At 41.6% G+C, this 21,287-nt stretch overlaps 1 protein-coding gene across 1 annotated transcript in view; it reads left to right on the top strand.

Annotated features, from left to right (window-relative positions):
• Positions 1–21,287, top strand: part of PRICKLE2 (prickle planar cell polarity protein 2) — a 119,461-nt gene that overhangs the window by 48,201 nt on the left and 49,973 nt on the right. The window contains exons 3-6 of the mRNA XM_008052268.2: positions 8,142–8,255; positions 11,429–11,566; positions 14,122–14,325; positions 17,943–18,129. Of these exons, the coding sequence (XP_008050459.1) occupies positions 8,142–8,255; positions 11,429–11,566; positions 14,122–14,325; positions 17,943–18,129 (643 nt within the window). The remainder of the gene's footprint in view (positions 1–8,141; positions 8,256–11,428; positions 11,567–14,121; positions 14,326–17,942; positions 18,130–21,287) is intronic.

Below are 21,287 nucleotides of genomic sequence, written 5' to 3' on the forward strand. Positions count from 1 at the left end.
CAATCTCACATCCAACGGCTTCATGTGGGTAGCTTGAAGTCAGTCATAGTGAGATTATGTCCCCCATGGAAATTGGCAACTGCTACAAACCAGTACTTGATTTACTGTTTTATTGGACCTTTGTCATGTTCTTGTCTGCCTCTTATGGCTTCTGCATTATTTCAACTGTGTGTCGTAGTCTTTTGTCTATTTGTCTTATACTCTACCAGAGTGTAGACTCCTTCAACCTAGGGGTGGTTTCTCATTCATATGTGTGCCCTTTCCCCCACAAGCACTCAGCAGTTCCTTGCATATAGTAGATTGTGTTAGTCTTAACAGAATACTACAGTTGCCTTAACAGAATACTACAGACTGGATGGCTTAAACAACAGAAATTTATTTTCTCACAGTTCTGGAGGCTGGAATTCCAAGATCAGAATGCTGGTAGCATTGGTTTCCGGTGAGGTCTTTCTTCCTGACTTGCAGATGGCCACCCTCTCGCTGTGTCCACACATGGTCTTTTCTCTGTGTGCACCCCTGGTGTCTCTTCCTCTCCCTTATAAGGACACCAGTCCTATCAGATAGGGCCCACCCTTATTGCCTCATTTCATCTTAATTTCTCCTTAAAGGCCCTATCTACAAATACTGTCACATATAAGGGTTAAGGGTTCAATATATGGATTGGGGGATCAGGGGACACCATTATGAGTATAGCATAGATGTTTATGAATTGTGCATTAGGCTGCTTCAAAACCAAGAAATGTAGAGCCTTCACCATGTGCCTTTCTCTGTGCTAGTTACATTATATCATTTGCACCTCATAGCATTGCTTCAAGGTGAATATCATTGTCCCCAATTTACAAATGGAGATATTGACTTTCTACAAAGGATAAAAGTAACTTGCCCACTGTGTACAGATGGTAAGTGTTAGATCCAATATTCGAACCCAAATAATCTGACTCCAAGTCCAAACACCCACTGTAGGAAGCTGCCGTCCTGCTTTTTTCGTACGTATATATGTGTGTGTTTTATTAAGACAATACTGGAACTGTTTCCAAAAAAAAAAAGAAGCTAGGAACTGTTGAGGAATGTGTAGTAGGTCATATATTCAAATGTGTAGACGTTCTGCAAGGAGCATTTTGGTAAAATTGGGGTGAGGGTATCTTTGTATAAGTGTAGCTTACACACAGTGTTTAAACCCCAAGTTCTTCCATTTCTGAGACCTTACCTTTAAAACAAGATAAAAATAAATATCAAATAAGGCTCCAAACTAAGCGGAAAGTATTTTCTAACTAAACATTGAAGTTTAACACTGTAAGTACAAAAACGAACAGGGTTGGAAAGAGAATGAGCATGTGAGAGCTAACAGGCATAGAAGCAAAACAATTCATGTGTTTTTGAATGATGGTACCTGCTTAGGATGCGCCGCCACTGTTTTCTTCAATGTGTTGGAACAAACTTTACTCAACTTGAAAGAAATTATCTGGCTTCAAATACAAATGGGTGTTGTTTTTGTCTCTTTCTCTTAAAGAAATAGTGCATGACAGTTATTCCATGCAGCCTTCTCTTAGCATCTCCCCTACCCACACAACACCAGTAAAGTTTGGTGAAAAAGCAAGTGTTCTGATGGAATGAAAGAGGAACCCAGTGGGTTTTACTCTGGTTCCTCCTGAAACCTCATCTATGTATTCTCTTGTTGTATGTGTCTGTCTAAATCCTTTGATAAACCAGATAGGCAGGAAGATAATGTTTGCATTCATCCAACAACCACTTATTGAGTGCCTACTACATGCCAGGCCCTCTCCTGGGGTATATAGTAAACAAAGTCTCGTTGCTCACATTCGTCAGGGACAAGAGTAACAATAAACAAATAGATCATTCATCAGTAACTGATAAGTTTTGTTTTTGTTTTTTAAGAAAAGCAGGTTGAAATTTTATCCATTTTTAGATACTATTGACATTTTGATTTGAATCATTTGCTATGGGAGTTGACCTATGCATAATAGAAGGTTTGGCAGCATCCTTGGCCTCTACCTGCTAGATATCACTAGCAGCTTCCTCCCCAGTTGCCATAACCAGAAATGTCTCCAGACATTGTCAGATATCTCTTGGAAAGGGCATTGAGAAGCACTGGACTAGCGAACAAGGTATAAGGGTGCTGATTTATTAGGGTAGTCAGGGTAAGCATATCTGCAACGGTGAACATTGAACAGGCTGGAAGATGTGAGGATGGGCACTATGTAAATGTCTAGGGGAAAACCTTCCAGGCAGAGGGAATGGCTATGTAAAGGCTATGAGGTGAAACAGATAGCAAGAAGCCCACTGTGAGCAGAAGACCTGGACAAGAGGACTGTGGTGAGGGATATGGCAAAATCATGGTGCTATAGTGGGGACTTTAGCATTGAATCAGAGAGGCATGGGAGAGCATCTAGGATCTTGAGCAGAGCAGTGACACATGCCCTGGTGTATGTTCAAGCAGAGTTGTTCTTGCTGCTGAATAGAGAACTGACTACAGAGGTGCAAAGGTGAAAACCAAGTCCAGAAGCAGCCATGGCAGTAGCTCAGGCCAGCACTGAGTCATGGTTAGATTAGTTGTGTAGGGGCGGAATAGAAAGTGACTGGATTCTGGATATGTTCTGAGCCTACATCTGACAAGAGTTGCTGTTGAATGCAAGCAAAAGAAGAGAGTCTTTGAAAGATTCTTCTTTGAACACACCCCAAAGAAGCTTTGATTTCTGATTTTGATCCGAATCCTAAGGGAGTTTAACATGATGGAGACATTGTTTAGGTACTAGGTATTAGACTGTTGTTTCCTCAATTACTTCCTGAGTAAACCAATTAAAATTATAATGTGGGTCTCCAGGAGAAAAGAGAAGGAGCCAAATTTGGTAGATTTCAACTCTTAAATGCCACTTAATGACGCTTTTCTCCGATTGCTTAGGTAATGAAATTCTGGCAAATAAGGGCAAAATGAACAAATGGGCCCTTGGCAGCAGCCCATCCCCACTTGCTCATAGCTGTGATGCTACCTGATTATCCTCCAGGTCCCCATTGGGGAACCAGTGTATACTTTGCATAAAACCCACCACGTGCTGCAAATTCAGGCAACATCCTCCTCTCCTCTCTACAACCCACCTTCCAGGATGCTCAGGTGTATTCCTGATATTGCTTCCCCGAATTCAGGTAGATTAAACGAGGTTCCAAGCTTCTCAAACTGCAGGTGTGGGGGAACGTGAGATAAAGACCCATGTTCTAATTAATCCCTGGTTTAAGATGGGCTTTTATGAAGCCTCCCAAATATGTCAGTTCACATCTGAGACTACACTTCAGGAGTTTTTTGCCTCTACCTTGTGAAGTCATGTTGCCTTCCCCTTAAACTAGGTTTCTCTGGGCATGATGCGAGGTGTTTGTTAAGAATGCAGCGTTTCGGGTTCCTTTTTAGACCCAGAGTAATGCAAATTGCTATTATGTTCAATAACAGCCTCAGATGATTCTGGAATATGCTAATGTTTAAAAACCACTGCTGAATCATTTAGGAATTGCATTCACTTTCTAGTAACAGAGACTAGATAAATAAATAGTTTATTTCTCTCGGTGGTAAAAGAAGTTCAGAGATGGGCAATCCAGGGTCAGTCTCAGGCTCTGTGGTATTTAAAAAAAAACAAACAAAAAATAACTACACAAACAAACAACACAAAACCCAGGCTCCTAATGTTCTGTCCTACCATGCTCAGCCTACAACTTTCATTCTTAAGGTGACTTCATGGTACAAGATGGCTACCAGAGCTCTAGCCCTTGTTTGCATTCCAGATCAGAAGCAGGAAAAAGGGAGAATGGACAAAAAGAGCCCTGGCCAACTGCTTGGCCTCCTTTAAAAGAACCCTCTGAGTAGTCTTACCCTTACATGTCATTGAAGAGAATACATGTGGTCACATGTAGCTACTAGGGAGGTGCAGGAATATTATTCTTAGCTGGGCATATTGGTCCTTTAAGTAAGATGATGGTATTCTTGTTACAGAAGAAAACGAAAATGGAAGCAAGTAGCCAGCCATCTCTGCCACACCTCTCTTATACTCATGCTGTGGTATGGCAGAAAGTTGTCTGGAAACCTTTTAACTTACTGGTAGTTCATTTTGACTTTATTTGGAAACCTTATGTTGGTTATGTGATGGAGAATACCAAAGGAAAATGTGCTCATCATTCCTGTGGTCAGCCATGCAGACCTATCCGGAATCAACAAGATCTGGGTTGTTCTTATTTTGCTTCTTTCTTGTCCATCCACCAGTCACTTTTTTTATTGATAAGGAAGAACAAAGGGAGGGGGAGGAAGCCAAGTTCTAAGGTGGCTCTACCACTTTTTAACTATGTGATATTCAATCTGATGAATTTGAAATACTCGCCTCCAAGGTGTGGGGAGAGTTCATGAAATATTGTATATAAAAACACCTCAGACCTTAGGGTTGTTCAGTAAATAAATAGTTCATTGATCCCTACCTTCATTTAAACAGTGAAGAACAATTGATTCTGAGATCAGCCAAGAAAGCCTGACTTCTATTTTATTGGGCTCCTGCTCTAAGACAATAAGGATGCTTTTGATACAGGAAAATGTTCCCACCAAAAGAATGTGAGCACTTTGCCCTTAGGATTTCTTCATCTTGTCAGAGCTGGTGGCATCTCCTGCTTAAACATATATCTAGGTGAGGAAGGAGACACTTGAAAAATTGGGCGAGGTCCAGCAAGTTTTCTTCCTTTTCTGGGCTTCCTGGATCTCTTGGAAAGAAATGGCAACTTCATGGGGTTAGTTGTTGAGGAAAAACTCTAAAACTCGCCAAGTGTGGTCCCTGGACTAACGGCAGAATCTGAGAAGGGGTGATAAATGCCAACTAAGGGCCCCACCCCATACCTACTAAATTAGAGATCTGTATTTTAACGAGCCTTCAGGTGTTTCTGATGTGTGCTAAGGTTTGAAAGCCACCATTCTAAATAAGGTGCTTTATACACTTTTTTCTATTAACATATTTTTTTCTTTTTCAGCACACTTTTCTGCCAAATGCAGTCATTGACTCTCTAGCCTCCGTCTCTCTACCCAGGCAGAAATGCTATCAAATGTGCAGTTCTTTCTAACAAGTCTCATCTTTCCAACTAGGCGAGGCCTTACTTTGTAGACTTTATTTGCCCACTGACTAAAGCTCTTACAATCCATATGACACACACAGAAGTTGCTGCCAAACCTTCCTGGGGAGTAACACCTTAAATAAAGACCTTCAATGATTTCATTTTCATAAGCCAGTTTATTGTGTTCAAATGCTTTTGTTAAGGGGCCGTATACCTAGTATGACTTCACCCAAGGCAGAATCACAGGACACCTGTACCTGGAAATGTTCAAATGGAGCAAAGTTTCTAACACATTCAACAGACCTGCTTCTGAAGAAATATGCTGAGTACAATCAGGAGAAAAAATTTAAGTTATCAGCACACTAGATAATAGCTTGGTAATGATCATCACTGACAAAATTCTATTGGATTTGTTTATTTACTCCTAAAAATTTTGAACAAGTGAAACATGTATGGTCTACAATGAGCAATCTGCAGGATTTTCAGGATGCCAAATTAAATTTTTGTTCGTGTCAGAAAGTATACTCAATATTTTCCGGTTACCGTTGGTTCACTTGGTGTTTGTTTTGGGCTATAGGGTAGTTTTGTTATGGAGGATGCCAGAGGAAAATGCATGCAGCATTCCTGCATCTAGCCAGAGAATTCAGGAGAGCTGTTTCTCCCTCACTCTCAACCCATCTGTTAATCTCCCTTGCTTGATTAAAAACTTGGAAAGTCCAGCACCTAAACACCAGGAGTAGACATGAAGCCAACATTAGAGGGATTATTTTTTCACCTGAACATGAATAGACTTTGAAGAGGATTGGAAGTCGTGAAGGACTAACTCATTTTTCTTCCTTAGAGTAAGCTAAATCACCTACCATGTGATATGGGGTGATTTGGTAGGTTGTTAATTAATATGAACTGATTTATTCTAATAATGGGGCATCTTGCTAATTAGGTGAGATCTTAATTCATCCACCAAACTACTGGTGGGACTTGTGAAAAAAATATTTTAGCATATTCTATATTTGAAGAATTACTTGTATATTGGCAGAAAGGATAAATATTCAGTGGTGAACAGTAGACTTGAATTATAAAGGGTAACAAAAGATATCCAGGAAAAATAGAGCTGTGTTCCCAAAGAGTAGTCGCTGTCCACGTTGACATAAGAATTCAGAGCCTTTAGGATGGACCATAGCATACTGAGGAATTCAAGGTACTAGTTCAAGAGGGGTCCAGGGATGACCCCACTCTGGGCAGTGGGCAGAGGGGTGTGTGAGCAATGAGAGGTGATTGAGAGAAGGGTCAATCAAGCTCTAATTAGACTCTGCGTTTTTAAGCATCCACAGTGCTTCATTTCATATTAGCAATTGTCCTTAATGTTCTGTAACTATAAGGAGAGTTGTGAGAATGTCAAAGTGATGTTGGAACAAGGGCTTTCTCCAGGCAACCTTCTGACTTGAGAGGCAAAGCCCAGTCCCCACGACATGAGACTGGGTCTGCTCTTTTACATGTGTCCTGTGTCTGGTGCAGCCTATGGTATAGAGACTCTACTGAGGACAGAATGGTATGCCAGTCTCTGATGGGCAAATTGCCAGCTTCTGATCCCAAAACTGACTTATGATTTGGGTTTTTACTTCTTGTCAGAGAGTGCTGGTCATCTGTGAGCTGCATTCAAAACCTGGAGCCATTACTTCTCATTTCAGGCATGGCTCCCCTCCAGATACTTCTAGGGACGGTTTACAGAGGCCCTGCCTTCAGAGAGCCCTCTAGTCTATGACGAGAACTCTGTTTATGGTTGCCTTTGGGATGTGATGAAAAGGATGATAGGCACATGCTGGTGAATGGTTACTATCATTAGTTATGAAAATAAAGATGGCTTTCACATTTTTTAAGGACTTGCCATTGCAAAGCCTTTTCCCCTCTCTTCTAACACTTATGACTTAGTTTCTGGGGATCAAAGCAGAAACTTTCACAACTCTTCACTCCAGCATTCCCAAAACATGTGTTCATATCCAAGGATCCCTAAATGCAATGGTATTAGTTTAAGTTTGTGGAGTGTAGTGAATATGATGAATTTGGAGCCTCCAAATGGAGAAGTCTTCCATCTTCTCCATTTTGTTGAATGAATGTATTGTTTCACAAGAACTGGTCATGCTGCTAAGTAAGAGATACTAGAGACTATTTTCCATGATGTCATCTGAGCTTATGGGATTTTTTTTTTTTTTCGCTCTTTTTTTTTTTGTGGTCTTTGTTTTATAATAGCATACCTTCTGTTTGGGTCAGTTTTTTATTTTCCTAGTTTTGCATGTGGCTGGGTGATAGAATGTTTATTTTCTTTGCTTGGGCAAAATTATATGCTTGGTGCTTTCCTTAGTTGTTGTTAAGGCTGAATGAGTTGAATGAGCCTTATAAAGTGCAGGAGTATGTCCTAACAGTCGTAAACAGGAATGCTCTAGGATGTGCAAAAATCCTCTTGTTAATGACAATTTTTAATTACACGCTCTGCATCCCAGATTTAGTGAGTTTCTTTCTGCTGGATGTCAGCGGCTGCCTGCCTTACAAACGGCTCAAACCCTGGAGGGCTTTTAACGTAGGTGGAGGCTGAGGTACCCGGGAACGTGCTGAGTGCCAAAGACTGGCTTTGACTCCATCGCCGAGGCAGGTGCTGACTTATCCCTTTGGCTAGGGAGGCACGTGACATGCTGGAGACTAACAGGAAAAATGGTAAAGCCAGCTCTCAGGGGAGTCTGCCGAGAAAGCTCTACCCTCCGGGTTCACCAGCATGTTTGCCGAATTCTTTTCTTCCAGGAAAGTTTACTGGCTTTATTTTTCCCTCACAGAGAGAGGAAAAGGCCTAAGATATGGGCAATTTGCCTCACTCTTTCTTGAAGAATACATATCTCTGCTTGCTGACAAAAACTCTTTTGCTGCTGAGTTTCGCAAAGGGTGGGGGTTGGGGAAGGTGGTGATGTCCTGCTGGGGGAGTCATCTTCCCAGTAAGTGGGGAGAAATCCCGTTGTGTGAGTAGTGAACAAGTGATCCCTGTGCTTTCTGTCCTTCAGGTTCATCAGTACTATAGCTGTCTCCCAGAAGAGAAAGTCCCTTATGTCAACAGCCCTGGAGAGAAACTGCGAATCAAACAGCTACTACACCAGCTGCCACCCCACGACAATGAGGTAAGGGGCTAGATGGGGTTTATGAGGACTTTTCTTAGAACCTTCTGTGAATTGTTACCTTCTTCCTAACCAGAAATCTGTGATCAATGAGGTTGCCAAAGAAAAATTGGCAATTTATTTTAGGTTTTTAGCTTCCTTAATTAAAACCCAAAGAAACCAGCCAACACCTTACTTCTAGAGAGCATTACTGAAATAGTAGAATGTCATTATGAACTGGATTAGCCACTGTGCCTGGCACTACTAGGTATTTGGGGGTAACCAGGAAGCCCTAAAATACAAAAGCTCAACTCCAAGTTTTCTTACTTGAAGAAGAACGTGCCACAGAGGTTACCTGTATATGTTGGAGATTCCCTGGGCCAGGTCAAGCCCTGCAAAAACTTTGTGACTCTTGAATTTTCGGCATAATTTCATACTAAATGAATGTGCAACTTTTCCACAGTACATTGTAGTAGATGTTGCATGTCCAGAGTCACAGCCCTGAACTTATGAGTTTTTGTCGTGGTATAATCTGACTTGCCCGGGTTGTCCTTTGGACTCTTGGAAGTGTGTCTAGCAAACTGTCTTTCTTTCTGAACCCAGAAACATGGCACTGTCAGCAGGCATCTCTTATCCTTGAAATCATAAAGGAGATTTTGTAAATATGCTTTTAAAAGATCAGCATGCTGGAAGGGATTAGGTTTATAAGCTAGAAGTTAATTTTTAGGCATTTAGTTTTTTTTAGATAGTCATCCTTTGGAATTGAACTGACTACTTAACTGACTGTATTTAAAACAAAAAGGCAATTTTAAATTAAAAGAATTAACCACTTTAGAGAGCTGGACATAAGCTTTCAACCAATGCACCCCACCCACAAGCTAGATCCCAAAGCTTAATCCCAAGAGAAATGAGTTGAGTACTCTTTATCTTCCCACATTAGAATAAAAGGGGATAACTTGAGATTCTCAAAAATAAATTTGAGTTAGCAGGACAAAAACAAAAACTTAAGCAATTCACTAGAAAGAGCTCTGTGATTCTCTTTCCTGCTGCTTATTTCAGACTTCAAGAAACAAATAAAAACAATGCTTTCTTCTTTAAAGCTGACAGCAAGCATTGTAACCTGATGCCCAGTTAACTAATTTGGAAGTGAAAATGCGAGTTTTTACAAGCAGGAGGGGTGTGCCTTCCTTTAAAAGCATGTCCATAAAATGTGGCAGTGGCATAACCATATTTTTTGGGCTGTTTAGGTCATTGCAGTTCTTTCTCTGGGACATTCACATGAAGACTTCATTTTCTTTTTTAACTCTTTTTACTTGATAGAGGGAAGTGATCAGCTCTTCTCTGCCTTTAGTGCTTTGTTCTGTTTATGGTTAACTGTGCTTTCATGAAAAGAAACACAGTTCAAATTATAACTTCCTATGGGTGGGAATTCCCTATATGTGACTCAGTGGGCAGATTTAGCCCATTTGACATGACCCTTTTGAGGACAAAAGGTGATTGTGATTCTAATGTAAATATTTTATCATTCTCTTTTTTGCTTAGATAATTCTTTTTTTTAAAGCAGGATGTATTGAGAGGACAGAAAAGCTCCCACAGATAATTCTGATATACACAGCTACACTGGTTTTCAAATTATGATGGTTTTCCTCAAACCATCTGTATGACAAATTATCTGAGCAATTCAATTAACCTTTCTGATGTCTAGATTACTCCAAAATAAGACAAGAGGTGGGAATTAGGATTGTTTCCCAAAGTGTGGTGTATATGTGACTTTGAGTGACACATAGACATGGCAGTAAATAAAATTGAACCACATAGTGAGAGAGTTGCTCCCTTCTAAATTGTATTTCCTTCCTTGTGATGGAGTGGCTGAATGCTCAAAGAGGAAATTTTAGTTATGTACTAACAAGTGTCTCTCACCTCTCTAACTTGTACTAGCCTCAGCTTTAAAGTAGGAACATCAGGCATTTCTGTTTCAGGATCTCCTGTGAGCACAGTGGTTGGCTAGGATCTAAAAACATGTTTGTTCTCACTCTGTTAAGTCTGTTTCTTTTTTCTTTTTTTTTTTATTTTTTTTTTGAGTTGGAGTCTCACTCCATCGCCCAGACTGGAGTGCAGTGGCCGCTCCCGGCCACCGCAGCCTTGACCTGCTGGGCTCCGGTGATCCTTCTGCCTCAGCCTTCCAAGTGGCTGGAACTACAGGCATGCGCTACCACGCCCGGCTGATTTTTTGATTTATTGTAGAGATGAGGTCTTGCTGCCCAGGCGGGTCTTGAACCCGCTGGCTCAGGCAATCCACTCACCTCAGCCTCCCAAAGGTGCAGGATTCTGTTTCTATTTTTTGTGGGTGATATTGGTTTTTCACTTATAGTCCTAATATACTTGCTTTTTAAATTAATGTATTCAAGTTTCCAAAAAAGTGAGTCAGTATTAAAAACAGCATCAAGTAAATAATAGTTCAAGACTATGGCAGAATTTCCAAGGTGTGCATAAATAAGAAGAAAGAATGGGAAACACTGGATTCAAATGTCTTTCATGTCCCTCCCTTAATTCTGTGTTTCTGCATTTAACAAGAAGGAAAATATCTTTTGCAAGTTGATTCAACCAAAGCCCAGCAGGGAGCCCACTTCCTCCTGCACACAGATAAACACACAGGGACTGCCGTGCAGCATCACAGGTACCTAGACTGACTCTTCAGACTCACACGTTTGTTCCCCAGTTTTTCCAAAATGAGGCAGGAAAACAGAAGCTGTGAGCACATGGACAACTACTCTGACTCACTGACCTAGAGTCATTCTTGGTGTCAAGGATCATTTACATGAGCATGTGGAGGTGAAAGTATCAGGTCTCTACAATGAATCTGGAAGAGGGGGGATTTTCCAAATCTTGGCTAGCACCAAAGCAACTCTAGACAATTTGATCTTATTATGGTGAACAGAGTGAGAGAATGAGGGTGAGAAGCAGTTATAGAACCTTTGTCCTGCCTAAGGCTTGGGCTCCAGAGTTAGGAGCTCTTTTGACTGTCAGCAATCTTAATAGAGACCTTAAATCTTTCCAAGGTTGATGTAGTTAAATTTGTGACAAAAGCTATGAAACCAAACATGAGCGTGTTTAATGAGAAAACTCAGAGGCTTGGGCTTCAGGAATCTCAAGGAGCCAGGGTGGCTTCCTCTATGCAGTTCTCTTTGTCTGTTCAGGTTCGATATTGCAACTCCCTGGATGAGGAGGAGAAGAGAGAGCTGAAGTTGTTCAGCAACCAGAGGAAACGTGAAAACTTGGGCCGAGGCAATGTCAGGCCCTTCCCAGTCACGATGACAGGAGCTATTTGTGAACAGGTGAGTGTGGATTTGGAGAAGTGAGGCGGCATTGTTCTGGCATCCTTTCATTCCCTCATTCATGCAACAATTGTTTTATTGAGTGCCTACTATATGCCCGGCATAGTTCCAGGTCTTGGAGATACAGCAGTGAACAAAAGACACGAAAGCTTAATCTTGTCCTTCTAAGGAGTTTCATTCTAGGGGAAGAAGTCAGAAAATACATTTAATCAGTAAAATGGAAAAAAATATAGCAGAGAAGGAAGCTAGGAAGTCGTGGTCATATAGGGAGGCTGTAGTTTTGGGGTTTTTTGGTTTGTTTGTTTTGAGGCTGTAGTTTTAAGTAGGGTAGTGGGGAAGACCCTGCTTAGAAGATGGAATCCAAACAAAGACTTGCAAAGATGTGTAGATCTTGGATAAAAAGAGGGGCGAACTCAGAGGCCCTGAGGTAGGAGGGAGTCTGTTGTGTTTGAGGAACCATGAGTTGACCAGTGTGGCTAGGGCAGAGAGAGTAAAGGGAAAAAATTAGCAGATAAAGTCAGGGTTCATGGCAAGCCACTGGAAGAATTGAGCAGAGGAATGACATGATGGGTTTATATTTTTAAATGAGTCCTTTAGAAAATGGAATTTGGCTGGCCATGGATCAGTCTCTCTCCCAGGATCATCCCAGGACCAGTGCCATTTAAAGGGGGTGATAAATGATCTTCTCTTGGGGTTTGAAAGTTATTTATGGAAATGTATGGAGCCCACTGCATCCTCCCTAGGACCTCAGTGAGTTGAAGTACCTGGGTTTGCTTTTTCTCTTACTCTCCTGCAGAGTGCTCAGGACATGGTGGAGAAGAGTTTTAGAGTCAGCAGGGTGGATTCCCAAAAGCTCCTTTCAGCTTCCAAAAGCTTTCTGGTGCTGATTGTCATTTTTGGCATGTCTGCAGGTCCTGCTTAAGTCGTCCTTAAGCTCTAGATAGACACATTCAGGTACTGAAGATAGGTCCATTGAGTCAGTGAAGAGGAAGCAGGATATGCTGCCTGAGGGAAGTGGATGCCACTTGAGGCCCTTTTTTTTGAGATTTCAGAGGGATGGCGTAAGAAAGTTCAGGTAAATGGGATGAAGAAACTACTTGAGCAGATATTTGGCAGTGGGGTCTTCATCCTTGACAAGCATCCTTGAGACTCACTCTTGAGATTCAGGTGGTCACTCATTATGATGTGAGATTCATTGTGCTCAGTTCAGTGCCCTCACCACTCTCAGACCAGTCTTCTGGAACCAGGTAATCTGGGCTCGCCTAAAAGCCAAGGAAGGTCAGGCATTTTATGGGCAGATGTGTAATATAGAGTAGTGCCAAGCATACGGAAATAGAGAGATCTTTCCTAAGTGTGACCTATGTTTTTGCCAGATGAACTTGACCCTGTTACTTTTCCTTGGTTTTGTCATCTACAAAATGGGGATAACGAACCTTTTAAAATTATGGTGAAGATTGAGTAGAATTGTGTATGCATACTGTAGCTCTAGTAATGTTATCACAGAAGGTAGGGGTAGTACTTTCTATAACACTATACCTTTCTTTTATCTGGTCACACACATGGATGAGCTCCCAAAGACTATTCCATAAGTCCTTTACTTCATTTTCTATTATGCGTTTCAACCTATGCCATGTCCATAGCACAGGTATAGGTTAAAATGGGACACAGTGGCTTCTCTACTCTTTAGACATTGTCCTCAGAGCCCAGCCATTCATGTGGGACCCTAGTATAAGATTCAAGTGTGGACCTCATGGTCCATGCCTTGATCAACAGAGAACATCTCCCTGGACCCACTTCTTCACAATTTCTTCCTCCCTCAAAGACCTTCAGACCATGTTCTTTTTATTCAATACCCAGCTGTAAGCATTGATCATCAATGATTCTGCTTTGTTCCTTTCTGGATGGCTAGGGAACTTTGGAAAAAGAATGAGCAGGTAGGGAAGGGATAGGAAGAAACCTTTTCCATAGTTGTGCCTTAGAAGGTGGTATTGTGTTGATCAAGATTATGTATAAAGATGCTAAAAGAGGCAATCTAAATCATGCCTGAAAGGCACACAGAGAAGGTAGTTAAAGGTAGACATGCTTGTATGCATCCTACTTCCCCTCCCATCCAACAGTGCAGGCCCTGCCCCCTCGGTATCCCTCCCCCCACCCTCCTCCCTCCCCAGCCTCCTCCTGGTGTTAAACCTGGCTCTGCCTCAGCATGCAGTTTGAAGTATCTAAAAGATAATGAGGCCTTTATTCTGTGCCAGTTTGCCTCCTGCCTACAGAGCCCCTGCACACTATTATGCTAAAAGAGCTTTTCTTTCTTTTCCACGTTTGTGGTTCCTCACTCTCCCTGTGGCTTCATCTCCATCTTGTAGGCCCTAGGAACAGAGGGTTGCAGGAGGACAAGAAAAACCTGCCCTGCTGCCATATGCAAAGCAGGAAGCACAGTAACTGGTTTGAAAACAAGTGCTCAGTAACCAGTTATTGGTGGCAGTCGTTTATTGTCTATGCACAGCACTGAGACCTGGGGGCTGGTGTGCCTACTGATGTTTCTGTTTGCCTCACAGTGCGGAGGCCAGATCAACGGCGGGGACATCGCTGTGTTTGCATCGCGCGCCGGCCACGGCGTTTGCTGGCACCCACCGTGCTTTGTGTGCACTGTCTGCAGTGAGCTCCTGGTGGATCTGATCTACTTTTACCAAGATGGGAAGATATATTGTGGCAGGCACCATGCCGAGTGCCTGAAGCCACGCTGTGCAGCCTGTGATGAGGTCAGAGCAAATTCTCCAGCAGGCTTCCAGTCCTGCCCTTCACCCCTCGGTTGCGCCATAGCCAACACACGGTCCTGTGACTTCCTGCACACAGGGAAGCCATGGGCAACTCCACCCTTTGCAGTAACCCTTTCAGGAGAGAGGCCCCACCGACCCCTGGTTGCTAGAATGTCTGGAGTTGTGGCTGCTTTACTGATCATGGTGGTTTCACAGCCTTTGGTGGGAAGGCAGTTTCTATGAGATCACCAAGTGACATACAGCTCACACTAAGTCAGTCCAGAACTCTTATTTTTTTAAAAGGGTATTATGCAGCTTTAGATATTAGCCCTAATTCCAGGGAGTAATTATAAGTAATGATGTGCCTCTTATATTTTAAAATTGTTCATTTTTCCAAGATTCAGTGGGGCAGGTTGGTTAGAGAAGAGGAGAAAATGGGTAGAATTATTTGATTTTTCTATAGTTAACAAAACTTCGGAGTGAAAATTCAGGAGGCAGATGGATACTCCATTTGGATGCTCTGCCCCATGCTCTAAGAGGTATTAGAATTTGCTACCCAGGGTAAGAAAGCAGAACAGTGTGCAAGGCTCTGCCTGGCATTCTTTCCCTACCAGAGGCACACCCTATTACGATCTTTAAATGACAGAATAGAAATCCTGGTTTAGCTTTATACTGGGAACAGAAAGAACAATGTTCTAAACCTGTGATAGGAATAATTTGGAAAAGGTTTGAAACAGGATTTCCTCCTATGCAGAGGAGTTTTTGGGGTCTGTCTGTCCTTATAAACAGCAGTGTGGGAGGTAACACTGCCCTTTTTCAGCCAGAGAGTCCACTGTTACTTGGGCATTTATTTCTTACAAACTGCCTGTGAGGGATTTACTCTCTAGGAGGAAACTAAGCAGACTCAACTAATTGGGATTCTAATGATAACAATGGTATTCTAAAGAGGCCTTCTAGGCAGATAGCAGGAAAACTGAGTTCAGGTCCATATCTGTGATTCTAGGCAGCCTCTCTACCCTCATGCCTCAGTTTCCAAATCTGAAAATTAGTGTTTATCATATAAGTTTGTGTTCTCTAATGGCAAAAGAATATGGTCATTGAAGTGAATGTTCTTTGAAATTTGTGTTTACTGAGAAATAATTTACATAGCATTAAGTTTCACCCTTTTAAGGTATACATACAATTTTGTGATTTCCAATATAGTCACAAAACTATGTAGCCATCACTACTATGTGATTCCAAGCTATTTTCATTAACCAAATAAAAACTATCCATTAGCAGTCACTCTCTTTTTCTCTCTTTCCACAGCTCTTGGCGACCCCTAATGTATTCTCTATGCCTGGATTTACATATTCTGGACATTTCATGCTTGCAAAATCATGAAATATAATATAATATGTGACTTTTTAAGTCTGGCTTTTTTCATTTAGCATGATGCTTTTAAAGTTAATTCATACTATAGTATGTATACATACTCCATTCCTTTTCATGGCTGAATAATATTCAATTATATGTACATATAATATTTTGTTTAGCCATTTATCATATGATGGTCATTTAAGTTGTTTCTATGTTTTAGCTATTATAAACAATGCTACCATGAATATTCACATACAAGTTTTTGTGTGTGCATATATTTTTAGTTCTTTTGAATGTATACCTAGGAGTGGAATTGCTGGGTTACATGGCAATTCTAAGTTTAACTTTTTGAAGGGAATGCCAAACTGTCTTCCAAAACATCTATACTATTTTACTTTCCTACTGTCAATGACTGAGGAGTCTAATTTCTTTACATGCACACTAACATGTGTTATCTGTCTTTTTCATTGTAGACATCCTAGTGGGTATGCAGTAATATCACACTGAGGTTTTGATTCACATTTCCCTAATGACGGATAATGTTGAGAATCTTTTTTATAAGTTATTGACTATTTGTATATGTTCTTTTTCAGAGAAAGTTCTATTTAAATTTTTTGCCCATTTTTTTTTCAACTGGGCTATTTTTTCTTTTATTGTTGAGTTGTAAGAGTTTTTTATATATTCTGGATACAGACCCTTGTCAGACATAGATTTGCAGATATTTTATTAGTTATATTTTAATTCTTTGTTTTTATTAGTTTTATGTTAGTTATATTAGTTTGTTATTTTAAATTATTTATTTAATTTATATATTTAATATATTTTAATTATTTATTAGTTATATAGAAAATGTAACTGTATAGTAGTTGTAGTTTCACTCTCTTGATGACATCCTTTGAATCATAAAAATTTTCAATTTTAATGAAATCTACTTTATTTTTTGTTTTGTTGCTAGCGCTTTTAGTATCATAACTAACAGCAAACCCATTGCCTAAAGTCATAAAGATTTACATCTGTGTTTTCTTATAATAGTTTTATAGTTGTAGTTTTTTTTCTCTGTGACAACTAGGCCTTTGATCCCTTTTGAGTTTATTTTTTATTATGGTGTGAGGTAGGGGTTCAAATTCATTCCTTTACATAGGGTCCCATTCCTTTACATAAGTTGTCCTAGCTCCATTTATTGAGTCGACTATTCTTTCTTTCATGGAATAATCTTGGCACCATTTTTGACAATTAATTGATCATATATGTATGAGTTTATTTCTGGACTGTCAGTTCTATTCATCTATATGTTCATCCTTTTTCCAGTAATACACTGGCTTGATTACTGTAGCTTTTTCCAAATTTTGAAGACTGTGCTTTAAAAAAATTTTTCTTTTTTTTGAAATGGAGTCTCACTCTGTTGCCCAGGCTGGAGTGCAGTGGCACACTCACGGTCACCCCAACATCGACCTGCTGGGCTCAGGCAATCCTTCCACCTCAGCCTTCCAAGTAGCTGGAACTACAGGCACACACTGCTAATTTTTTGATTCATTATAGAGATGAGGTTTCGCCAAGTTGCCCAGGCTGTTCTTGAACCTGTGGGCTCAAGCAATCCTCTCACCTCAGCCTCCCAAAGTGCTGGGATTACAGGCTTTAAAATTTTAAAAACTGTATCAGTGGTCAAAACACAAATTCTGGTGAGGACCAGGCAGGTATTATAAATGGAGGTAAGCCATTTTAAGGCACTGAGGAGGGGTGAAGAACATGACAAACTGGAAAACTTGCCACTTATCTGAAAACAGCAGCCCCTCTTCTTAGCACTAGCTTATTCTGGCCATGTAGGAATGTGTACTGAGCATAGCCAAATATCACGTTTTTAGAAAAGAAACCAAGATTCCAGGTATTTAGATGACATTTTTTATTTTAAAAATACTGTGTTCAGGTCAAATGAAGCAAGTATGTATGTCTAATGTACCTGTGAACTACCTGTTTTTGGAATCCAGCTTTAAATTTTTTAGGGTAAAACATTCTTTCTCTTACTAAAATGTGGTTAAGTTCATCACTGGCCAAGCCAGAAGCCATGTTTAGTTGTGCTTTAGGCAAATTCACTGTAGGAACTGACAGAGAATAAGTGTATACACATAGATTTCTGTTTAATAACTTAGGAGCAAGACCTGCTTCCTCACCCTTTTAGCTTGGTTCCCCAAAGCTTTCTCTTTTTAAACTGTATTCCTATGACTGAGTCTCTGACACTGATCATTTTGCTTCCCCACCTCCAGATCATCTTTGCAGACGAATGCACAGAAGCAGAGGGGCGGCACTGGCACATGAAACACTTTTGCTGCTTCGAGTGTGAGACAGTGCTGGGTGGCCAGCGCTATATCATGAAGGAGGGAAGGCCCTACTGTTGCCACTGCTTTGAGTCCTTGTATGCAGAATATTGTGACACCTGTGCCCAGCATATAGGTGAGGACATGCGTGGCACTCTGCTTGGTCTTTTTGTGACTTCTTTGTCTCGTGTAGTTAAGATATCTTTGGTTGCAAATGATAGAAATACAACTCATACTAGCTTAAGTGAAGAGAGGAATTTCTTGGCCCATGTTGCTAGAAAGGCAAAGGAGTATTGTGGCTTCAGGTAGGGACTGATCCAGGATTCAAGCAAAATCTTTGTATCTCAGCTTAATTTGCCTTCGGTTGACATCATTTGGAAGAAGGTGTCTCCACTTACTGGTCAAGATGACTCACTAGTTATATCTTGTCTAAGTAATTGTATTCTCAAAAGGAGAATGAGTGTGTCTCTTCCAGTTTCCAAGTCAGTTCCTCCAAATAAGAATCTTTCCAGCCCTGCGTTGGTCAAATGTCCACCTCCAAGGTAAGACACAGTGCCACTACCAAGTGTAGAGGAGTTGTCTCAGAAGGAAAATATGAGGGGGACACATGAACAGATGTCTTCCATAGCCTCTTTGGAAAAAGTTGAGGATTAAGAGAGTGGTTACTCTTGGTAGGGAGGGAGAGTCAAGGAAACCAAATGGCTTCTGGCAAGCATGTCTTTAAAAAAAATAGCAAAAGCTACCCCAGCCAAATACAAAGCAAATGAACCTCAAATAGCTCGTAAGCTATTAACTCCTCAAATAAGCAGCAGATCTGAGATGGTGAAAATCATTTTCCCTTTGCAAATAACTGATTTGTTCAACCCTTCAACACTGTTCCAGTTCATACTGCATTGTGGCGTCTTCATTCAACTTGCCTTTTCTGGCACCTTAGGAAGGAGCCAACCTTTAAATTTAAAAAAAAAAAAAAAAAAAAGTTGGCAGTGACCGAATGTCTGTGAGAACACAGCCAACTCGTCCTGTGGCTTGTGCAATCCCAAGAAGTCTGTTCAGAAGCTGCCAACTTCTTACCTATAGTGAGGAGATGTGGAGATAATCCATTTTAGAACCCGTTTTGCCCCACTTAAAAGGTTTTATTGGGAACAAAAAGTGGCTTTGTCTCCCTGGTCCATCAGAAGTGATGTATTCAAATGAAAAATTAGCTAGTATTTAGAGAGCTCTGTGTACTGGACAAGATACCTACTGTGTGCTCAGCGATGCTTTGTCATTGGGCAGTCCCGTCCCACAGACCTAGGCTGCTTTCTATGAGGCTTTTCCAAGCTGGAGTTTGTCTGCCCAGGATGAAGCTTTGCTGTGAAGACCTCTGTCTTGCTGTACTCCCTCCTGGGGACTTGGGTGATAGCAAATCTACTTTCCCCTAAGTCCTCCAAACTTCACCCCCCTCAACCTGGTGCCTCAGCTAAGTACGCAGCTTTCATTTCTCACAAGATCAAAACAGTCAAACAGATAAGCCTTTTTTGTGCTAAGAGTTAGGAAATGGGGAGCTTGGTTGTGACAAGTGGCAGGATGTCACTTGTCACAATCAAGAGGAGGGGATGGGCCAGTGTCAGGGAAAATGGTGCAATGTATTAACCCAGTATTGCTCACCTGTGGATTCAAGTCCGCAGGTAAATTCTTGCTCAGGTGAGAGGGGCTGAGTGTGCAGAAAACCAGCCCATGGCAATAATGCTACCTTCCCATTCCTGTTTCTGTGTTTTCTGTCTCTTTCCATGGAGGCTAAGAGCCGCTCCAAACACTGCCACTTAGAATTTTCACTCAGTGCTTGGAAGAGAGAAAAATCTGTCTGCTGCAACATGCACACCTCAGATGGCCCCTGTTTTCTTCTGTTTCTCTCTTCTTTTAGCTATCCAGGACTTTCATTGGCATCCCCTTCCCCTTTCCTCTTAAATCCATGAAAAGGCATTCATGTTTTATCAGAAGAGGGGACCACTGTGACCCGCAGTATTCTTGCTGCTATAGTTAAAATGCTGGTTCTAACGTTTGTTTTACATCCACTCTTCTGTAAAACGTAATTTTCCTGCGACAGTGAAAGAGTATGCAGTGTGTGTTATGCATACCTCAGTCACTGGGTGCTTTGCCTCTGATCATACTGTACAAATATTCCATATTTATACAGCCGCTCAGAGCAGACCCGCATCAGGCAGCCGTTGCTAGGGCGACGGTACTTTTGCCTGCACACAGCAGAGTAAACAGTCCTATAAACAGACCGAGCTGTGGCAGCAGTAGACACATACACCCTCAGAGAAGTACTTAAAGGGCTTAGAGAGGGAATAAAAAAGGAACGCTTAGATGTTGAACGGCAGAGCCCTTTTCCAGATGTTTAGAGTTCAGGAGCAGTTCAGAGGACCATCTGACATCGTTGATGTTTATCAGGGACCACGTTCTGCTGCCTGCTGGGTCGCTTTATGACATGCCTCCCCTCCACTCCCCCCACCCGAGCCCATCCTTCTGTGAGGCCCTCATCCCCAGGAAGGAGGCCCTTGCTGCTACATCAGAGCATGTTTCCTTGCTGAAGCATGGAGAAGCAGCTGGTGGCAGACAGGCTAAGGGGACGAGACTTCCTGTGTACCTCAAACAGGGAGTAGGACTACGGGGGCAGCTGCTTGGGATGCTATGCTGAGTAGTAGCTCATAAGAAAGGACCTGGGGCCATCAGGAGCTCTCTGCACTCCTGGCAATTGAGAAAGGGTGTGAAATGGAGGAGAGGAAAGATGGGAGAAGGGAAGGGAGACTGAGCAGCCTCATACTTCTTTCTTGGACTGCATCTAGGCAGTGACCCTCAGCAAAGAGGGAGACAGGCTAATATATAAAAGAAGAAAAAGAATAGTTAGCAGGCCCAGGTTTCAGCATTCTGTGTATATTAACTCAATTAATCACAACTATCCTGCGAAGAAAGTACTATGATTATCCCCACTGTACTGTGGAGGAGTCCAAGGCACAGAGAGATGAAGCCACTTGCCCAGGGTTACACAGCTAGAATTCAGCAGACCCAAAATTCAAACCCAAGCAGAGAGGCTTCAGCATTGTTACAACCAACTGGAATGGGATGGATCTGGGATTTAAACTTGGATTTGTCAGAGTCCTATAACCTCAGTCTTAACTACTACAGAATTTTGCTTTCCTGTGCTGTTGACCTCTGCTTCCTTCAGGGACCTAGGGAGGACATGTCCACAAGCCCGCAGTTCTGAGTTGTCTGTTTCTAGCTCCACCCCAGCCAATTATTTCTTACTCCACC

Source organism: Carlito syrichta, unplaced genomic scaffold, assembly GCF_000164805.1.
Source record: "Carlito syrichta isolate Samal-C Ts95f unplaced genomic scaffold, Tarsius_syrichta-2.0.1 Scaffold270720, whole genome shotgun sequence".
In the NCBI taxonomy this organism is placed as follows: Eukaryota; Metazoa; Chordata; class Mammalia; order Primates; family Tarsiidae; genus Carlito; species Carlito syrichta.